The 22,795-nt window shown below is 35.5% G+C and overlaps 2 protein-coding genes across 2 annotated transcripts; both read left to right on the top strand.

The window, feature by feature from the left end:
* Nucleotides 1–368: 368 nt before the first annotated feature.
* On the top strand, nt 369–15,928 carry LOC104229232 (protein NUCLEOLAR FACTOR 1). The gene is made up of 25 exons (XM_009781839.2): nt 369–612; nt 711–830; nt 1,157–1,277; nt 1,970–2,058; nt 2,385–2,574; nt 3,228–3,363; nt 4,580–4,703; nt 5,850–5,950; nt 6,105–6,236; nt 7,761–7,841; nt 8,562–8,743; nt 9,388–9,460; nt 9,905–9,964; nt 10,081–10,119; nt 10,209–10,297; nt 10,541–10,605; nt 10,745–10,791; nt 12,030–12,089; nt 12,988–13,059; nt 14,218–14,247; nt 14,343–14,437; nt 14,572–14,677; nt 15,308–15,370; nt 15,465–15,527; nt 15,697–15,928. The coding sequence occupies exons 1-25, from the start codon at nt 582–584 to the stop codon at nt 15,769–15,771; spliced, it is 2,244 nt and encodes a 747-aa protein (XP_009780141.1). The 5' UTR covers nt 369–581; the 3' UTR covers nt 15,772–15,928.
* A 722-nt stretch (nt 15,929–16,650) lies between these two features.
* On the top strand, nt 16,651–21,176 carry LOC104229234 (cytochrome b561 and DOMON domain-containing protein At5g47530-like). The gene is made up of 4 exons (XM_009781840.2): nt 16,651–17,233; nt 17,749–18,195; nt 19,436–19,699; nt 20,737–21,176. Exons 1-4 carry the CDS (start codon nt 17,030–17,032, stop codon nt 21,034–21,036), a joined length of 1,215 nt encoding a protein of 404 aa, XP_009780142.1. The 5' UTR covers nt 16,651–17,029; the 3' UTR covers nt 21,037–21,176.
* Nucleotides 21,177–22,795: the final 1,619 nt, after the last annotated feature.

A 22,795-nucleotide genomic window follows, 5' to 3' on the forward strand; every position in this document is an offset into this window, starting at 1 on the left:
ACTATTTTTTACAACTCAAACCCAACTTTCAATATGTATCTATGCGATTTTTCTTTTTTTATTGAGTTAGCTAAATAGGATTAACGATCATCATTTTTAGATATTTTTACTTTTTTAAATCTTTTATTTTATGATTCAAACACAATTTTTTATATATGATTTAAAAAATTTCTATGATACACGCGCAACACGCATATCGTAAGAGTAGTTTATATATAATTGATAAATTATATATGCCTATACAATTTAGTTAAAACTTGATTAAAGAGGATAATAAAATTTCATATATAATATAGGAATAGGAATGTAAAAATCTCTATTTCAAAATGCCCTAATCCGTAAGCCCGTTCAGCTTGATATCTCACGACTCACTGATACAAAGCCCACTTTGAAGTTCAACCAATTCGGAAAACCCGGTTCCAATAACACCTTCGGCGCCGTCAAACCGGTCGAAATCTTACCCGGTTCATCAAACGGCACCCAAATTCGCAAGAATTTCAGACAACCTTAAAACCCTTCTCTTAAACCCTTCGAAAAGCAGAAAAAGAAGCAAACACTTTTCCCTGTCGAATTGCAGCACAATGGGCAACCAGCGATTTGGTAGAAAACGAGGTTGTTTACTCCTCAATATCAATTATTGTTTTTGTTTGTTTAGCAATTTTTTTTAACTTATCCGTTTTTTTTCTTTTCGTGTCTGAAATTTGATATAGGCATGAAGAGAAGAGTTGAACAGAAACCGTTTACAAAGAACCAGAATATGATGAAGAAGAAGAATGGTCGATTTGGTAGAGAAGAAAAGCTCAATAGAAGCCCCTCTCCAAGTGTCTCAGGTAAACTCATTCAAACCATAAATGTAGTTTAAGTGCTCCCTCCATTGCAAAAAGAATTCGGGGTTATGCATAGTTTCTTAAAGAGTATATATTTATACTAAATTATACGCATGGTCCCCAGGGGTTAGCTCAATTGGCAAAGGTTGAATTATCTAGAAAAATATTGAGAAAATGATTGTGAAAAAATTGCTTAGTAATATATGAAATAGGACAATCAGAGTAATAAAGAGAACCGATTTTTCCTTGTTTGTGTTCTGTTATTTGCCAAAAGTTATGATTTTTTATTTATTTTTTTATCTTTTTCTTTTCGGGTGGTGGGTTAATAGATGATTCAGGAGAAGAAAACTCGGAGATAGAAGAAGTTGAAGCACAAAAGGAACAAGAAGAAGAAGAAGTTTTGAATTATAAGGAGCCAACAATGTATGACAGTTTGTTGGAGTCATTGAGGTAAAAGCATAGTTGCTTGTATCTATCAAATACTTGTGATGGTGGTTGCTTGAATTGTCAACTGCAGGTTTTATTTGTTGGAAAAAATGAAAAGTTTTGAGTTACTTCAATTTTTTGTATTTGGTTTGTTTTTTATGTTGACTGTCGAGATCTATATTCTTAAATTAAAGCAAAGTCGACATCTTTGGTACACAAACAAAATAACAAGACATAATCCACCACATAAGGTACTTTAGGAAAGGAAGTCTTTTCTGATGTGAAGGAACTTTTGCACTTCCATTCTCTGTACATTATCTAACTATTAGGCTTGATAAGCCAGTGAATTAAGAATTGTTGCTGCTTCAAGGCATCATGATTCATGAGGATTGTGTTGTTTATGTATCCTTTTTATGCGTCGAATTGGGTACCTATAAAGTAATAATGGTTTTGCAAATAATTGCTTATTCTCTTTGTAAAACAACAAGTATGCATCAATTCAAACTAGTTGAGGCCAGTTATATGAATCCTCTGCTCCATTTACTTAGTTTCTTTGTGATTGCTGAAATTTGTTGGATTAATAGGACCTTCTTGAAACCACGGATTCTAATGGTTGTAGCATGTGTTGATCATCTCCTCTTTTCATGTATTTTGGAACCATTAAGCTGCTTGGGATTATATCATGAAAATGGTTTGTGAATTGCGTGCAATTGTAGGACAAAACGAGAAGAATATAACTCGGACTCAGAAGAAAATGAAGATGATGTTGAGCAAGCTCATGGTGCGTCTGGTGATGAAAATGAAGGTAAGGCCTTAAGGACTAGTGAGAATTTCTGCATTTTACTCTTAATTTTTATGGACATTATTGCTTGACATTTTGGTTATCAAAAGTTATTGCTGGATGTTTTATGTTCTTTATTTGCTCTTGTATTCCATAATTTTTGATTTCCGTAAGATGGTTATTTCTAATTCTAAGTTGTTTAGGGCGAGACCGGGACTTCTAACACATATAAGTGAGATTTGAAATGAATTGTCCTTCAGAAATGTCAACTCTATAGCTGATCGTAAATTCTTTTTTTGAACAATTAACTCTATAGCTGATCTTATATTCTGTTTTTCTTCCAATTTTAGGCAGTGATAGTGAGGCTTCTAGACTTAGCGAACCTGGTGCTAGTCTAAATGGAGGTGGTCTAGGTAACCCCGTGGGACAGGTTGGAGGTACCGAAACTGACGATGATGATTCGGAGGCCTCTGGTTCAGATGAAGAACATGAATTGAGAGTAAATGGTCAACCTACCAAAGGGGCTTGTGCAAGCACGAGGTGCGACTAGTTTTAACTTTTAATTGAGTTTGTTGCCTTTTGTTTTAGTTCCCTTATGTTCCAATAATTGTGTTTGTTCACTTGCTTATGTTTCATGATTTTGTTGGATTAAATTCTAGATATAATGCACATGTCTCTTCCTTTGGGGACAAATCAAAGTACATTACTTGTGCAATATTACTGCCAGATTGTATGAGTTTCAGCTGGGAAAGTATGTTCGGTTTGGTAGTGTCTACTTGCTTTAAATGTTTGGTTGGCTGAATAAGACTATTCGACAAAAGATATGTTAACTCTGTATTATAGTTTACGAACATCGACTTATCATAAAAAGCTAATTAGTGGAAACATCTAAATGCTTCATTGACTATCCATCACAGACAAGATGCAGTGAATCATGTGCCATTCTGAATCGGTTGCTTCTTTTACTCTTAAACTGCATTCTTCCACATGAAATGTGCCCATTAGGGATGGGTTTTTGTTGCATCACTTGCTCCTCAACGGTGTCCTATTAGAAGGAGAAGATAGGGTAAGAATAATCTAAAGGCAATTGGACTGATCCAGATCCAAATCTAGTTTGATGGTTGAGGAAAGATTTTATAAGACAGAAGAAGTTATGAAAATTCTTAACCTAACATGTTCTTTCCATGCATCAGCTCATTTCACTCTCATTTGGATCACAAGTTATCCAAAGAAGAGGTTGACATGCTACAGAAAAAGAAATGGACTTGCAAATGGGTGGTAGCGATGTCAAATTGCAAGTGGAGAGGGACAGGCGAGTGTTTTCTGAAGGTAGCTTTGTCTTTTTTTTTTTGCTATGCTTCCTTATTCAATCGTTGATTGCTTCATAGAACTCGGACCTGTGACCTGTCTTTGCACTTGGTTGTTTTAGTTCTCCATTCTTTCATATCTTATATTCTGGGCAGAAGGTCTATTAGGCTATGCTCAAGTAATATGAGTTTGGTAAATAAATAGATAGTGGTCTGTGATTTTCCGTAATTCATTGCAGAATTGTTGCAGCAACACATATCTTCGCTGTACCTAACATCCATTTTCATGGAAAATTTGGCAATAAATCTATAGAGTATTTTTGGTCCAAATGATGTGGAAGTGGTGTCCTGCTTAAAATCTTCTTGGATTATTTGTCTATTTTTCAAAAGGAACAGAAAATAGTTCACGAACAGTGCATTCCCAGGGCTTAGTTCAAGTGGCAGACGTTAAAGGACTTGTAACTTAGTCACATGTTCAAGCCCTGTACCGTGCGAATTAAGACTGGTATTTAATTGGAGAAGGGTAGAGGGACGGACTCCTTATCACCGAGTTTCCATGGCTGCGATTAGCCCTAAGGGTTGGCCCCGGAGGGATTTCTCCTTCATCCACCCCCCCCCCCAAAAAAAAAAAAGTAGTTCATGGACAATGTTGTTGCCGGAGTTTTATAATTCTTGTCCATCTGGTTGGGGTTCCAATTTTTTCTAGGGGTTTTCTAGGATTCTGGTATCAATTCTCATCTTGCGTCTGCCTTTTTTTTAGATACCTGTCAATTCCAATTATTTGTGATCAAGCTTCAAACTTGAAGGTGTAGTAATACTTATTGTAGTGCTTGTCTAGTTACTCTGCAGCTCTTTTTTGAATTTCTCCTTGTAATATCCGTTAGTCTAAACTTGTGTGAGCGTTCTGTGTGTTTCTTTTTGGGATAAACAACTTAAGCCTGTTAAGGATATTGACAATCAAGAACTCTCTTTTCTAAAATATTGCTCCCTATATTTGTATTGATTTATATGTGTACCATGTTTTTTGATGCTTAATGGATGAGTTTAGGTCATATTCCGTAGGTGACTGTGTTAGGTTCACAAAGGAATGTCTTTTGTTGCATTGCTGAGTAGAGGCAAACCTCACAATACCTAACTGCACTGCTCTATGCTACATCAATACGTTCAACTGTTTTAATTTTATGCATTGTTTTCAACAACGATCTTCCTATACAAGAAGTTGCATTGCTATTCTGCAGGAGCTAGACGGCTTCTTATTTCATGGCTTGAAGCCGGCACTATACAAGCATTGGTTAGGTATCTATGAGAAGTCTGGAGGCTCCGATTTTGCTTCATCAAAGCAGATATTATTTTTCTCCCTCTGTAAGTAAAGCCCATCAAGTTTGTTTTGGTCATTTACTCGTATTAGACTTATCAAATGTCTGTTGCCTGCGGTTTGATGATTGGTGGATAGAACTATGTGCCTGTTTCTTAGTTATTTTGCAACGACTTGTGGAAGATATATCAATCACAGTCCGCAACCCTCAGAGTAGATCTTTAGTGTAACTCCAGCACCTTATTTTCTTTCAGTTTGTCAATCGAATTGGTTGTGTAACTTGTTTCTTGATGTTATGTGGTTCCACATTGATAGTTGTGGTTAATAGCAGCACGTATTTTTGACTGAAGTAGTGTTTCCTACTAGGTGTGATTTGGTGAAGTTAAAGTAGAGCAACAAATTTGGTTATCAGTAAAAGTAGAGTAATGAATTTGAGTTAATCTTGTGGTAAAATTAGAGCAAAAAAAGAGATCATCAACGGTTTAGAGATGTCCTTGGCTGCATTATCAGCTACTATGTCATTTTGTGGCAAAAATACTTGTGGAGTTGTTATATATATGTATTTGATTTTGTAAACTTTACACAAACTGAAATTGTACCAAGTGAAATATTTATATACGTGTAATTGGGCATAGTAAAAAGTAAACAAAAAGGAAAAAGAAAATGGATGGAGGATAGAGAGTGAGGTTGGCTTGGTGGAGGACAGAGGATCTCCAGATTTGAATCTTCACAACAAACCTCAGTGTGAGTCCATCTTCTGCAGCTTGTGTGGGGGACACTTATGCTTGTGTATTGCAGTAGGCCAGGTGGATTGGTCGAGCTGAAGGCAAGCTGGTCTGAACACTATAATTACCCCCACCCCCCAATTAAAAAAAATTAAAATAAGAAGACTAAAAAATCCCTAATTGAGCTGCCAAATGGTCCATTGGACATGGAGGTTCACTTGTAGTGCTGTTATTCTTGATAGCTGAACATCCACTTATAATGCTGCAAAAAATATCACTACTCTAAACTTGGCTTATTGCAAAAAAGTAAACATGCTTGACTTACGTATTCATACTTGACTTATTCTTGTGGCACCCCTTTTGTGGTTAACCTGGTGGATTTTATCTCACTGTCCATGTATTACTTTCGGTTTCTTGTCCTGCTATTTACTAGTGTTGTAATTGCTATTACTCCCTTTATTCATGTAGGCAACAGCTACCGGGATATTTTGCACCACAACAAGAAACCCTTCTATCTCAAAGGTCTAGAAGAAGATTCAAGTACCATGGATGCTTATGTTATGCATTCTGTAAGAGCATCTGCTTAACTTTTTTTTTTTTTTTGAGAAAGAGCATCCGCTTGACTTCTTTTCACCCTAATTTCTTTGTCCTATTTTGAGTGATGTAGTTCATATCCAATATTGCAACCATGTCTTGATTATTTGAGGGAATCATGTCTTGCAGCTTAATCATATATTCAGAACTAGGGATCTTGTAAAGAAGAACGAGGCGAAAATAACTAAGCTTCCGGAGAGTGTGAAAGCAGATACCCTTACTAATGAAGCTTTTCTTGACCGGGGGTTTACTCGCCCCAAGGTATTTACCTATTTCATTCTTATGCTTCTGAAAATGAATTTGTGAGAAATAGACACTTGTTTTCTATGTTACGGGGATTCTTCATTTGTCTTGACCTACCCCGTTGATTGGTTGTGAAAAGGGGTATGATAGGACGTGAGTAATATGGGTATGAAAAGGGTGTGACTTGTGAGTACTTTGTGCTGATTCTTCAAAATACACTAGAAATTAGCAAAAAACTTGAGGTACTCGCGCCGGATATTTCCCCACACAAGTACTTGATAGTGGATATCAAGCTTGGCATGTTTTATTGAAGGTGCATCCTTGTCTTGTTTTCAAATTTTTAGATAATCAGGGCTTTGATGTGTCAAACTGTGGTTATTCTTAGAATAAGATTTCTATATGGTAATGAGGAATTATGCGATTTCATTAAAAAGAAAATAGTCTGACCTACTCTTTGTACCTGCACTTTTCTGACATTACATTCTGTATTGTCTGCTGAAGTTCTACTCTTAAATGCTATATCATAGTTATGGTGGAGTTAGATTATTGCAGAGGAGACAGACTAGTTGAAGTACAATAATAACCTTCCAATCCCGCTCTTAGTCTTTAGAGACACTTAAACTATTCCACCACTGACCCACATTTTATGTGTATCACTCTTGCTAGTAGGGTTAGCCTTTAAGAAGCTGAACCACAACATTTCCCATCTCCAAAGAATCAGAAATACCTGATAAAATGTCTTTTTCTTCTGGGACTCAATAGGGCCTGTTAATGTGTTTGGCACATGTGGTACGCCCTTCTAAATTCTTTGTTCGTGATTTGGTAAACGTTACCTCCCCAAACCCCCTCAGGAGGGACCAAGAGTGCTTCTTCCCACTTCTCTCGGTGGCTCGAACTTCCGACGTCTTGAAGTGGAGTGCTCTTGCCACTAGATCAACCTCTCTTGTTCATATGCCCTTCTACTTATGCTATGATCCTAGTTCATTTCTTCCTTATCTGCTTTTATATTTTACTTGTATTTCAGCTGCGGATATTAATATATCTCTTAAAAGTTTTTTCTGATTATGCCAATGGATCAGATCCCTATGGATAAGCTTATTCCCCTTTAAAGGTTCAGAATCCTACTACCTGTAATCATTTTATCATGAGACTTTCTTTACCCCTAACATTAACCACCTGCTCAACTATGTCTTTCGACCTAGCAAACGTACAATTGAGAGTTGACTATCTCCTGATTTTTAAGAATTAATTGCACTTTTGAGGTTCACTTACGGTTTTATATTCTGGAGGTTAATATGAGTGTGATCAATTTTTCAATACATTTCTTGATGATGGTTTGGCTTATTTTCTTGATGAATGTACTTCTGTTGTTAGAGCCGTTGTTTGATCTATATCAATTTTTGCACAGTGATCTTGCATTTCTCGGTGTCCGGTTTAGTGCCCTCATCATTCACGAAGCACTGTGAAACTTATAGCGTTGATCATATTCTTGTGGTTGGTTAACTTGTAATAGTATCGATCATTTTCTTGTGGTTGGTTCAGGTTCTGATCATTCTCCCTCTAGCAAGTGTTGCATTTCGAGTAGTCAAGCGGCTGATTGATTTGACACCTCCTAAATACAAGGTACATGAGCTTTTCCATTTTCTGAATTCTCATGCAAAATATATTCAGCAGTGTCTTCCCAATATTTGTGCAGCAGGTTCCATGAAATGCTAATTGACCTTGTTGGAACGAAGCAAGAGTATTGTTGCTCATGCTGTTGCTGCTTGACCTAGAATTGTAGTTAGCTGCTGCAAAATGCACAAAACTTTGCCTAGTAAGATATATTGACTAGTGTTGGGGACCAAACACCTTCTCACAGACGCCTTGCCGCTGTAAGATAGTAACATATATCAAGTGTGTGCTATTTTATTTTTGCAGTAATATGCGAACTTTTCTTAATCAGTTTAGCAGTGATATGCTAGTGATAGGTATTTTTTATTTTTGATCGGCTAAAGGTATAATTTTATTGATGAAGCTATTGTTATAAAAGGAATTACATATTTGATTTGCGAAATGTAGCTACATCTGGAAGACTAGAATGTATAATGGCTTATTGCCCTTTCATTTTAGGGGTTGATATGAACCTTTAGATTCGTGGAAAAACGCTTTGGCCTTGTTAAATGTGGAATAGTTAACTTAGAGAGAGATCGTAAAGTGGACCCCTGTAATTAAGGTGAAGAGATTATTCAGTTAGGCTCCACTTAACTAAGATCATATTGCTAATTTTGACATCATGTAGGCCTGTATTAGATGGAGATATACCTTCTTCATACTTTATTAATGTACTGTTGATTCCCTCAGTCTAATGTAGAGGAGCGTGAACGTTTCTATAGAGAATTCGGGGCCGGAGTAAGCGAAGATAGGGAGGATGAAGATGCCGTCGAAAGCTCTGAATCAAAGAAGAGCTCAAAACCATCTGATTTTCAAGCATTATTTGGGGGAAATAACAATGATCACTTCATGCTAGGAATTAAGTTCACTAGGTATATTTCTCAACTCTGGTGAAATTGTCCAACATTTACTACACCATGAAAGCTGCATTTCTTTTTGCAAGTGCTTTTCGACTTAGATGCTCTATATTGCTGTTAAGCATTATTCAAAGGAAAATAATTTGCTCATTTTATTCAGTCACGAACAAGTCGCTAAAGTACTATGTTATTATGCAAGCAGGTTCCTATAGGAAAAGTAAAGTTCGTTCAACTTGCTGCATGTCATAGTAGGCCTTGATACACATCTTGCTAAATAAAATCACAATTTATAAAAAGAACGAAGTGATTTAATGAAACCCATAATTTTTAGAAATGTCATGTGTGTTCGTGGCTGTATGCTTTTACTTTGACTAATGATGCTTTTACTTGGTTTTTATCTAAGTAAGCTTTGCCTACCAATTCATGGATGTGGCACATTAGAATATATGCCATATATGAAGATGGACAAATCGAGCCACTAATTCTTTTCTTACATAATAGGGTAGAACATGCTAGCAACAATCATAAGTTAATGAAACTGTGTACATAGATATGAGTAATTCCACAGTATAATATCGAAGTTATGGAGAGATCAATATGGAGTATTTTTGCTGTCATTTTTTCTCCAAAGGCAAATCATATGCATGTTTTTATTTTAGGAGGAGCATAAAGTTGTACGGTGACTTTTACTCGTCAGACATGATTGTTGCTTCCCCTCTTGGCCTAATCACTGTAAGTTTGCTAATACATACACGTGTTTGGTCCTCATTGCTCTTTTTCATTTTATGGGTGTTTAGATCTTTCCTGAAATCCTTGATTCTCTCTTATGTTCGACGTATACAGGATACTTTTCCAGAATACAGACAATGAAAAAACATTCTCTAGAATTCAAAGCCATAAATTTATTTAATAAAGGGAACTTGAAAATTGTCACCTCTTGACTGATTTATTTTTTTTGGGGGGGGGGGGGGGAGGGGGAGGACAAACTTATATCTGTGCTCATTTCTGTTCTTCTCATTTCTATACCCTGTTCTTCTCATTTCTATACCCTGTTTCAATATATCAACAGATTTGCTCAAAGCTTATTCTCTTAATCCTAAAACTATGCAGCTCTAATGTATAGTACGAAAATTGTTATAATCTCTGACTAACTTCTTGTCGATTTTCTTCCTTCAGAAAATTGGGGAGGCAGAAATGTTTAAGGAAAAAAATGTTGATTATCTTTCTTCTATAGAGGTAATATTTGTCGGAATTGGGATATTAGTTTGGAAGATTATGATTTGTGCTCTAATCTTCTTCAGTAACGCTCCTTACCTTTTTATTAACGAACGGTATAATTACCATTTGAGCAGGTTCTAATTGTTGACCACGCAGATGTCATATTGATGCAGGTACTTTGAAAGTTCATCTATGCCCCTAGGAATGATTTGGTGCATGTCTACATTTTACTATCTTTTGTTCATATTTTTTTCTCTCGCAGAATTGGTCACACGTGAATACAATTGTTGAACAATTAAATCGGATACCCTGCGAGCAGCATGGAACAGATATTATGCGCATTAGGCAGTGGTATGCTCGTAAGCTGCTCTTTTGTTTTCTTTATTGCTATTTCTGTTATCCACCCCCATTTTGAAAAAAAGAAACGAAAGAAAGTGGGTTGTTCTGTGAGTTCTGAACGCGGATTCACGTAGAACATCGCTCCGCAATACGAATATAGGATAAATATAAGGCCCAAACTTAGAACATGTTGCACTCCCTCGAAATGAGTGATGCTTTTTGCTAATAATTTGATTTTGTGAATGTTGATTGTAGGTATTTAGACGGTCAAGCACCATTCTACCGCCAATCCATAATCTTATCTTCTCATATAAATCCAGGTACGTTTGCCACCTTTGTGTGGTGTTTAGGCAGTAAAGATAGATGCTAATGATATAAGCTGTAAATCCTGGTATCATTCTTGATAATTATCTTTATAATTAGGGCCTAAGAGCTAAAGTTCTTTTCTGTCCTATGCAGACATCAATGGTTTATTCAACCATCATTGCCTCAACCATGAAGGAAAGGTCTGTCCATTTGGCATTGCATAGAAATAATGGCCCTCTTTTCTCTGGTGACAGTGATGGGAAACTTTCAGATATTAATAACCCTTAACATGATTGTGTTGTGTTTCTACCTGGAGCTCCGTTCCTGGTTTAGAGTGCTATATCTTTACTTTTTGACTGTTCTTTTTGTCAACCCCTTTCCTTTCTTTGTTACCCTCTCTACCCCTTCGGGGTAGGGGTAAGGTCTGCGTACACACTATCCTCCCCAGACCCCACTAGTGGGATTTTACTGGGTTGTTGTTGTTGTTGTTGTTGTTTTTCCTTTGGTTGTTACCTGGTGTTTGATGTATCATAAGTTGGTGACTTGGGGGAATAATAAGCATTTTGGGCATTGTTTGAGCATCTAGCGCAAAAAAGATGTATATGCTTTTAAGAAGGGTACAAATTGTTCTTGATATGCAAAAGAAAAAGGGGACAGAAATTATTGTCCACCTGTTAAAGCAAATTACTGTACCAGGCTGAATGAATTATTTTGTTCACTCAAAATGTTAAGACGTTGATAGCCTTCTTCTCATCATCTTATTGTGAAGTGGCTGGACTAAGTTATTTGCCCATTAACTGGTGATTTGCAGCTATACTTTGAGAGCTGTAATGTTTTTTTTCTTATAACCGAGAAATCCCTGAGGATCCGTGACGCACGGTTTAAAACTCGGTAGATAATAGACCTACCTACCCTTTACTCTTAAATACCGGGCTTGTCTGCAGCAGGGTCCGAACCAGTGAAGTGAGGCTAAACCCTACATCACTTGCTGCGGCCTTATTACCAGATCAAAGCCCTGAGTCTGGGGCCACTTTGAAGCTGTAATTTTAGTTATTCTTTTCCTTTATTTATAAGTAATTGAAAATCCTCCATTTGACTTCTCCGCTCTTCCTTCCACTAACGTTGTTCTGTGAAGACGATATATGTGCCTAAACTTATGGAAAATGATGAATAAATTTCCATTATACAATTTATTCTAATTAGCGGGAGATGAAAGTTTTAATGTGAGTTTAATATGTTGTTCTTCTTACTTTATTTGAGTTTTGAAGGGTTGCATACACTAGGGAAAATAGAATTGGATCTCCACTGGTATAAAAGTGACGCATAGCCTTGCATATTACCTTGAAATTCCGAAATCATCAGTATGAATTCCAGCATGCTTATATTGTGAGATGCTTAGAAAAGAAAGATATTGCTTATCTAAGTGCTGTATTTTCAGGTTAAATTGGCAAGCGAGTATAAAGGTGTTTTACCCAAGGTAGTACTTCAAATACGGCAGGTGAGTGATAAAAGTATGGTCTTATAGTTATATTTAATTTATTTAGCATGAACCCGACAAATTTCCAGTGTAAGAATTTCAGTTTATCAAAAGGAATACATCAAGTTTTGTGTCTGTAGTCATATCACTTTATGATTTTGTTGATATTATGACCACCTCATCTAAAAGTTTAATTTAATAGAGATGAGACACTTTTATTTATTTTATGTCTTAAACACTACCTCTTGCCTGCGGTCTAATTCTTTTTCTTGGCAAGCACGTGGACATTCAATTTGATAATGAATGCTGTTGGGACGTGAACCTAGAATCTGTGCCTACTCTAATAGCATGTTCAAATTGTGTTCCCCATGGAAGTCAAGATGACACTTGCTTTCATTCACATCTAGTCCTAATACCAGATACTAGATAAACAGGCGGTTACCGGTGTCATACAATCCTTCTCTATTTGTCTTACTTAAGCCAGCTAAGATCAAGAAATCACGAAACAATGTATCAACTTTATTTCTTTTGATATTGATATAATTCGTGCAACACCTCCAGTACGTGTTACAACCAATTTTTGGGTTTAAACGTGAATTTTGAAACAGACATACGAGTATCAGAATGGCTTACCAAAAGTTGGATCTGATACCATGTAAAAATTGTGTGACCACCTTATCTAAAAGCTTAAACAGTTAGGGTGGGAATTTTTTTATGTCTTAACAGTCCGCAGCAAAGTTGTATTAAGTACAAGATCTGCATTACTATTTGTATGCTCCATGTATTATTAAGTTTGAATCTTGTCTGGCTTCTATTTTGTTTGGTAATTGCATACCTGAATTTGATTAATCATGTTCCTGTGGAAATACTATGGATTCCTTTCTCCGCTTATGGTTTTTGCTATTTCTCAAACTTGCAGATTTATGAGCGTTTTGATGCAAAAACTGCAGAAGATGCTGATGATGCTCGGTTTGATTATTTCACAAAAAAGGTCTGTTGTTCTTCTGCATTGTCGATCATTTCTCTTCATGATGACACGACTCAAATAATTGTGGTGATATCTTTCCGTAAGTAAAGAGCTTGCTCCACCTTTAACAAGATGGAATGTACTTCCCAGACAAGAAAAAATGTTAACAGCGATATCCTCTTTATTAGGCTTCAGGGTCGTAATGCCTGTTTGTTTTCTTCACCTTATTTTATCAAATCCTTTAATCAAAATCATCTCTTGGTTGTTGTAAACACCCCCCCCCCCCCCCCCCAAAAAAAAAAAAAATGGAAGTGCAGATGAAAATATGATTGCGGATCGGATAATTAGTTATCTGAATAATAAGAAATAATCTTCGTAATCCAATTCAAACAGCACCTAAATTGTATGATCGTAGTTTTTTCGAGTTAACGTAGGTACAACTTCCCATTGTCTGATCCGTCTAATCCTCCATTGTTTCTGGCCGCCAAATGATTCATCCTTTAGGCTCTAATTTTCTTAGATCCTATATTTTACCATGCTACTATTATTTATATTGTAAATGCAACTCTTATTCCTTTTTGGTGATGAAGCTAGAGTACGTCGAGAGCACTTGATTCTTTGCCTCCAGATGGGCATGTATCTGTATAAATGATTAGCTCGCAAGTTGACACTTTTAATCCATTTTCTTGTCTGTATTAAAGAATTGTTTAAGGCACTGCCCCTAATCGTTGTTTAAATTTCAAATCTGCCCCTAATCTTTGTTTAGCTTTCAAATCTGATGGTGCATATAAACTAAGATCTTATCCAATACAATCTCGGTACCTCCCATTTCTTCCTTTGTCTCCCGAGCTATTTATGACCATTTGTACTATTTTATTTAATGTAAAGAGAGACCAAGTCTCCTTTCTTCAGTATTGTCATTTACTCATTATTTATGGAATTATACATTTGTTCTTATTCTGTACATGTGAAAGAATTTGAGCATCTAGTCAAATAAGGCAATAAATCAGTAGCCCGAGATCTTTGAAAACTCATATGGTATAACTATATAACCACACACCATTCTACATGTGTAACCTGATTTTTTAAAGTTAATATCATCATCAAATCAGTTGGTCTTACAGTTGTGATGTACTATTGGTGTATGCTCAAATCTCACACTGATGAACTCTGTTATTTCAGGTGTTCCCCAAGATAAAGGATTCCATTCAGGTATTTTCATCTGAGCTCGAGAAACAATTCATTTTTCCTAAGCATTTAGCTGTATGAGAGATGGTCTTTGCTCAACTCCTTTTTTTGTTCTGCAGGGTGGTATAATGCTATTTATTAGCTCTTACTTTGAGTTCATTCGAGTAAGGAACTTCTTGAAGTCACAAGAGGCATCCTGTTGTCTGTTGGGGGAGTGAGTAACATCTTGTGTTCAAATTGCTTTGCATTTCTGTGTATGAAATCGGATTTTGTGATCCAAGTGGCTACTTGCTATTATGTGAGTATGCTGTTCTGGTTTAAGGTTCAGTTGTTTACCTTTGCTTCTAGGTACACTGAGCAGAGTGATATATCTCGTGCACGAGTGTGGTTTTTCAACGGAACAAAAAAAATTATGCTTTACACTGAAAGAGCTCACTTCTATCATCGATACAAGGTTCTTTCTTGAGTGCTATTCATGCTCTCTTACTTCTCTCCTCTTTTTCCTGCTCACAAGAATGCTCATGCTTTTGGTTCTCTATCTTCAGTGCTATTCATGCTGTCTTGCTTTCTGCTATATATCCTGCTTAATAGAGCATTCTGTGATGGAATTATGGATTTTTTGTACCCTTACAAATATGTAGTTTTAGGGAAAAACTAGTAGTGCTTCTACTGAAAGTACCATATATTTTTCCCGGGGCTAAATTCCTGATCTAGTAGACTTGCCAGATCAGGAAAATGTTGATTCGTACAGCAGTCAAGAGGTCGTTTACCTGCTGCTCACTTTGGTATTAAAGGTATCCTCCCTTTGCAGAATATCGAGAAGTCTGGGGATTCTGGTGTCAAACATATCATATCATATTCTTAATAACATTTGTACTTAAACAGTATCATGTGATGGTTGCTATCTTTCTTCTCAATTACACAGCCATTTGGTAGTTAATGTTGGTATTGATCTTGTCTTCTTTCACAGTTATCGGTTGTATATCCTTAGATTCTTCTAAAAGATATTATCAGCCTTTTGTTATTCAATGTTTGCATAATGATAATAATTTTTTTTGTCTGTTCAACTTGTCCTGGGAATTAGATACGTGGCATGCAGAACTTGATCATATATTCACTTCCAGAGCGGAAAGAATTTTACCCAGAGGTGATCATCTCTACTTCAACTCTCCAATTAGGATAATATGGTGTTTCACACGAGCGCAAGTCTTACCTAGTGATTTATTTCATTTCTTCTGCAGGTTGTAAACATGCTACAAGGATCTGCTTGCACTGTTCTATTTTCTCGTTTTGACCAGCTTCGGGTATGACTTCAAATTCCTCATACATAATTATGAGTTCATATCTTGCATGCATGCTTTCAACCTTTTTCCATGCTCGCCCTATCAACGTACTGTCTCTTAAATTTTCTTCCAAGTGTTTTGGTTTCCTTGTAGTGTTCTTACCGCGTAATTTACTTTCACTTGAATTCAGCTTGAGAGGATTGTTGGCACTGCTGCTGCAAAAAGGATGATCACATCGGACAAGGGTGTTTTTGTCTTCTGTTAAAAGTTAAAGTCACAAAACAACCAACTTAAGTGTTTAGCCAAGGAAAAGTCCTACTCTCAAAAGGGTCAACTGTTTGTGCAGCTCAAGGAATTGGTTCTTGCCTTTACTTATGCAAAAATGGTTCTTGTCTTCAAATCAGAAATCCTACTAACATGTATTTTGAGCAATGTTGCTTAATCAATTTTTTTAAAAAAAAATTAAAATTGGCATATTGATAACATTATTCAAATTTTCAAAGACAAAAAAAATGAATTTATTCGTTTCAAATGTTCTCTACTTACTGATACCTTACGAACCTTTGAACTTAGCCCTCCTCCCCCCCCCCCCCCATTCCTCACAGAGTATTTTTGGGCATTGCTTGGGGCGAGTTAAAGTGGCTACCTAGTGGTTTACAAGCGCTCTTATTGCACGCTTTTATATATATATATATATCATGGTTACGAGGTGAAGTGTACGAGGGACGAGGGAGGTTTAGGACATTGTTCTTTAAATGGAAAAGTTATTCTATTATCATGGTTAACCAGCATTTGTAACAAAATGTATATGTTTTATGTGAGCTTTTTTCACATGCCATTTGACACCTCTTTTCTAGTGTGACTGCAATATGCTTAATGATGACTTCTCAAGATACTTTTTTTTATATTTAAGCTGAATATTTAAAATAGACAATCATAAAGAGAATTTGACCTCTTTTCCTTTTGTTTACCTTGACATAATTTACATTCTTACTTATACGACCTTAGTTGAAATAGCTTCTTAATTCTTGTTTCAACAACTAACCCGTAGTAAAAACATGAAAACGAGTTTTTTTTTTTGACAAGTTGATTCAAAAATTTGTCATTGCAATTCCTTCATACTAAATACGTGAAACACATTAATGTTGGAGTATACAATAAAGTGTGAAGCGTCTCACTTTGGTAAAAGCATTTTAAACAAGAAAAGCAACAAAAAGAGGAGTAAAGTAAGTACCTTGGAAGAGTAACTAAAACACTGTTTTTACCCTCTCACACTTTGTTCCGAAAAAGAACCTCAGATATTATCCAAAAAGTGATGAGAAAAATGAATAAAGAAAACAGAACATATACATTACTTCTTTTTAACTCCAATTTTTCTGACTCCATGCAAAAACTCATGGATGCATGCTCAAGTTAAATTTTCCTCTTTCCCCCTTTTAACTTAGTTCTTATATATATACCTACCTTAAGGTAGAAACACAAAAAATAGAAAAAGGCAAAAACAAAGAGAATAAAAAGTGAAGATGTCTCCATCTTATTTAATATTTTTGATCTCAAACTCAATCTTCCTTTTGTCTTTATTTTCAATTACAATTCATGCTCATCGTTGCAGTGATGACTTCTGGTCTGAAGCCCTCAGCAGAAATCTAACATTATGCAAGAGATACGAACATAGCAATGGAGTTGAGTTTGCATGGAATCTCGAGAACAACACTCGAATCCTCCAGGTTCAACTGAACCCATTACTTTCATCTCGATCATAAGCACATGCACAAAAAAAAGAATATTATGCTTGTGATTATATATTTAGATTAAATTCATTATGTACGCACACTAACATTGTGTAATAGAACTCCTTTTACCGGAAATTAGTTACACTGTAAGTATATATACATAAATTTGTTGAATAGTACGTAGTTCAAGGGAAGCCCTGATGTAACTGGTAAAGTTGATGCCATGTGGCCAGGAGATCACGGCTTCGAGCCGTGAAAATAGCCTCTTGCAGAAATGCAGGGTAAGGTTGCGTATAATACACCCTTATGGTCAGGCTCTTCCCCGGACGTTGCGCATAGCGGGAGCTTAGTGCACCGGGCTGCGCTAGTAGTAAAAACGATTAAAGCGTCGTGTTTGACTGCTTCAAATCTCAAATGTGATATTTTTCTTCTTTTGTTAATTCCCTTGTTAGAAATCCTGATTCTGCCACTCTGACTAACTATAAATTCTGAATTCGCCGATGATCCAGGTAATGGTGGGAGCTATATTAAAAAGTGAAACAGGATGGCTAGCCTGGGGTTTGAACTTTGGACCAGAACCAAGAATGGTGGGGACTCAAGCTCTTATTGGTATCAAGCAGACCAATGGTTCATTTCTTGGAGAAAAATACAATGTCACAAAATATATCAAAATAGAGTGCAAGTTGTTACCTTCTCCTATTGATTTGAATTTAAGCAAATTGAGGTTTAGTTCTCTGGATCTTCAGTATCACATAATAGAAGCCACTATACATCTTCCTCAATCAGTTAATGTTTCAAGAATTAATCATGTTTGGCAAGTTGGAAAAGTTGCAGCAGGAATGGAACCCAAGATTCATGATAAAACTCTCCATAACTATGATGGCACAGAGACCATTGATTTGAAGACTGGCAAATGTCTAAGTATTAGAGCTGCTAAACGTCATCATGCAAGAACTGTAAGCCTAATTAACTTTGGATCATCCTCCTTAATTACTCTCTCTTTTCTCTTGGTTATGATGTCTGCATTTATCCAGATTTAATTTATGTACTGACTGTTTAAATCTGCATTATCTTAAACTTGCTTTACCAGGTTATCTACCTTATTTTCAATATTACTAATCCCACTTATTATGGACGGTTACATGTAGTTGTCTTTCCTCATAGCATGCATGCATGCATCCTTGAAACTATTAGAAAGAAGGAGCACACCGATGACCGGTCAGGGATCGTTTGGTTGGTTATCCCAGAATTATAACTCAGATTATAATCTCACCTTCTATATGTAATAGATAATCTCATGATCATGATCAGTGGCCGGAGTAGAATTTTCATCAAGGAGATTTAGAAAATAAAAAAAGGAAAAACGCAAAGAAACTAGGGGTTAACATTTAATATATGTATATGAAAAAACATTAACCTTATATATAAACAATATAATTTCTGGGCGAAGGGGATTTGGTTGAATCCACTTTCGCCCACCTAGCTCAACTCCTTCCCATGATATTGGTATAAACTTTATCATGCATTTAGGTAATATTCACAACCAAACACTGAAATATACTGATAACCTCCATAATTGCTGAAACCAAACGTCCCCTAACGAGTGCATTTAGAAAGTACTTTAATTTACCAAAGACCCCATACTACTCGACTACATTTTGTTAGTGGTATAACAGATCGATGTTACATTGTTCTAAGACGGCTTTCAAGCCCATTTATCAGTAGATGGTAAAAATTAGTCCTTAAAAGATTTGATTTTGCCATTATATGATTTTTTTTTCTTCTCAGCTACGTACTCATACTTTAATATAACTAACCTAATCTGGAATTAAGGCATATATATTTAATTGATTATTATTTAATCTTACTTAGACCAATAATTTACTTAGACAATTATTATTTAATTGTATTTTCTTGTATACAAATCATAATTTCCATTTATTTCGGAAGCATTAACACAGGTATTTAGAATCCAAATTTTGTAATGGGTCACTCCTGCATATATATACCAAACATATCAAGTATATATTTATCAGATGTTGAAGTGCGCTCGACGGTTTAAAACATCATAAAAAAATTCTGTTTTTTCTTTAGATCTTTATATAAATAGTCGGTCGAATTTAGCATTTACTTTTCCTAGACGATATACATAGATTATAACAGTTATTTTTTGGGGCTTAATAATTTTTTTTTCAGGCTCATGGAATACTTAACATTATTGGTTGGGGTGTAATCCTGCCAATTGGGGTGATAATAGCCAGGTACTTCAAAAAGGGACCAATACAATGGAATGAACATGATCAATGGAAACATGCTCATAAGACATGTCAAGCATTTGGATATATTATTGGGGCAACTGGATGGGGACTTGGACTCTGGCTTGGAATTTCTTCCAAATATTACTCTTTTCCCAAACATGGAGCTTTTGGCATCTTCATTTTCACATTTGCCACCCTACAAGTAAAACTCTCTCTCTTTCCCCACCAACTTATTGAATATTTTATTTTATTTTATCCACGGTCAGTATTTACATCGAAATCTATCAATACATTAAGAAAAATAAATGGAGAGTTGTTTTTAGTTTTTAAATGGAATATTCGTTGTCACAATAAGTATTCGATTAAAAGAATTACAATCTCATTATCCAGTGTACCCTTCTTCATGGATCACGGTCAACAAGAAATTATTATATTTGTTATTTTTTATTCATCGACGGATAGAATGCTTCAGTTTTTTTATAAATATTTAACAAACTCTTTTACCACTAATCATAGTTTATTAGTAGTGTATGTACTCTCATCTCAAAATTAAGAATATATACTCTCATTCTATCTATCACTTAACTATGATAAATTGATATATTTCGTGTGAACACCATGTGTAGGTTGATATTTTTCTCTTCATTGCCCCGATCCCTCCATTTAAAGTTACTATTTCTCCATGCCCTTTGAAATGATTCACTCGTATAAGTGGCAAGATTATATTGATGTCTAATCAACAAGACTAACGTAAGATTTGAAGTTGGGGCCCAGAGGATAATTTTGAAGTCATTACTCCAATTATATACTCCTACGAATATGGATAATAATTAATACTATAAAGATTCTTTTACAAGAACGGGGGCATATATAAGTTAAATACTTCTAACAAAATATCTCTTTAGAGAAAGGATATAAATAAATTTAGTATTAGAAATATTCATTCTACGTTCCTCCTAGTTGAAGTTTAGGGATTTCATTAACTTAATCCATGATATACACCAAAAACGCATGGCCAGAATTAGGGGTGGATGGGGGTACGTTCGAACTGTTTTTGTAGGGAAATTAAATTATGTATATAATGTTCAATTTCATTCTTATGTATGTATATTACATAATGAATTCTCTTGGCTTTTTTGCAAATTAATTTTTTACTTTTTTTTGAATTTTCTTGATAAATATCCTATCACCGCAACTTCTCAAATACTAATTAATCATTTGGTTAAATTTTATATACAGACGCTGGCACTGAGATTAAAACCCAAAAAGGACGATGAACTTCACATATACTGGAGTATATACCATCATTCTCTAGGGTATGCATTACTCGCAGTGATTTGTGTCAACATTTTCAAAGGGATAAAAATAATGCAAGAAGACGACACGTGGAGACCTGCCTACATCGCTGTTATTGCCTCTCTTACTTTCATCTTCTTAGTCTTCGAAATCATCAATTGGCTCCAATTCAAAGTTGAACAAAAGAAAGAGAAAAAAGACGATATTCACCGACAAATGAAAATTGACACACAAGGGAAGTAATTCTAGTATTTCACGACGACTACTTTTTTGTATCCATGCATTTTTTTTTTTGCTCTTTTACTTAGGTCAATTTGTGTACGCTTTAATTATTCTATCGGATACCTATTATTTTCTATTAACATAAGTATCGAATAACTTTACATATTTGTTTACATTTTAACTATAAAGAATCTTGTTTTTTTTTTAGGGGAAAGGGGGTTGATTGCATAAATTTTGTTCCATTATTTAGGTTTCTATTTGTTGAATAAAAATAGTTAAGGTTTTCTTTTTTATTATATTTTTCTTTTATATTTGTGTGGAGAAAATATATTTGAGGAATTAGTTTAAGTAGATTTAAATGGTCTTGATTTTAGTGTTCCTACTTGTTTAGGTTCTCAATTACCATTAAAAAAACATATATAAAGGAAGAGAGATTGGGGGGAGGGGGGCGCAATTTGATTTTATTTATTGATATTAACTTCTTCGGTTAACAACATACCTTGAGTATATATAAAAGTGAAGAAAAGAAGTGCTAGAAATTTGGAGGTTTTCATCAAAACAAAACGCCCTTCCTCATAGTCATATATATGATGTTTGAGATTCAAAGCAATCACTAAGTGAATTATATCTTCTTCTTTTTTGTGTTCCCTAGCACATTAACTTTAATTCATAACAAAAATACATGAGGAATCTCACTTTGTAATTAGCTTTATAAACAATAAAGGCCAGCCATAAAAGAAAAAGTGTTAGAAATTTGGAGGTTTCAACCTTTCACCCTGTACTAGAAATTGAGGTGCAAACTCAGAGTACTTGCAAAGCAGAAAGCAATACATTCCCTGGAATATGCATTACCAAACCACCATGCAGAAAAGCTTGTCTCAGTGAGGGATTTGCTGATGGAAAATGTAGCAAAATCCTCAGAAGGTGCATTTGCTATAAGCCATGTGTATCTGATGGGAAGATGATCAAAATAGGAGCCGAAACTTTGGCCGAGGAAGCAAAAACTTTGGTTGCAGCTTTGCTTGAAGAAGAGATGATGGATAACTAATTAGAGATTAGAAGAAATTAAGAATGAAGTGTTGTCGCGCCCCATTTTCTCGCGAAAGTGGGATTCGACATGTGACAACTCTTTTAGTGGGTATTAAAAGAGAAGAATCGCCACCTAACGATTTTTAAGGTGCATTAGGGCACCTATTTGCAAATAACTCTGTTTTAACTAGTCAGCGTCACCAAAGATCTGGTAAGGGCTCAAATTACCTCAAAAAGAAGGTGTTAGGCACTCTTCGAGCTCCACAAGTGTAGTTCCCGGCCGAATTTTAAACTATTTGGAATTATTGAATTAAACTAGGTTGTAAGTTGCTAAGCTGTGAATTAATACTAGTGGTCAAGTATATACATCAATTAAAAGCAATTAATTAAAACTAGTCATGACAAAAATGTAAGAATTGTAAATTATAAAAGACTACTTAATTACATTAAAGGGGGACATAAATTTTTAAGCCTGATGGATCAACTCCCGTGCAAAGTCTGCCAAGACTTTTATAGCCAAGTGCAAGGGCTATTCGGGCAATTTGTGTATCATGTCCGCTACCCTCATTACTATATTTAAGTTGTTACCTAAAGTGTACTGGTTGATTCTAAATCGTGCCTTAGTAAGTCTACCCGTCCCATTCCTATAGTCCAGGAGGCGTTGGACGCTATCTAAAGGGAAGTTCTAAACTTAAAAAGCTCAGGTTTCTATTTCTATTCTTATTAGCGTCACATGTAAGGGAGGTTAGGA

Source organism: Nicotiana sylvestris, chromosome 11 (assembly GCF_000393655.2).
Source record: "Nicotiana sylvestris chromosome 11, ASM39365v2, whole genome shotgun sequence".
Taxonomy (NCBI): Eukaryota; Viridiplantae; Streptophyta; class Magnoliopsida; order Solanales; family Solanaceae; genus Nicotiana; species Nicotiana sylvestris.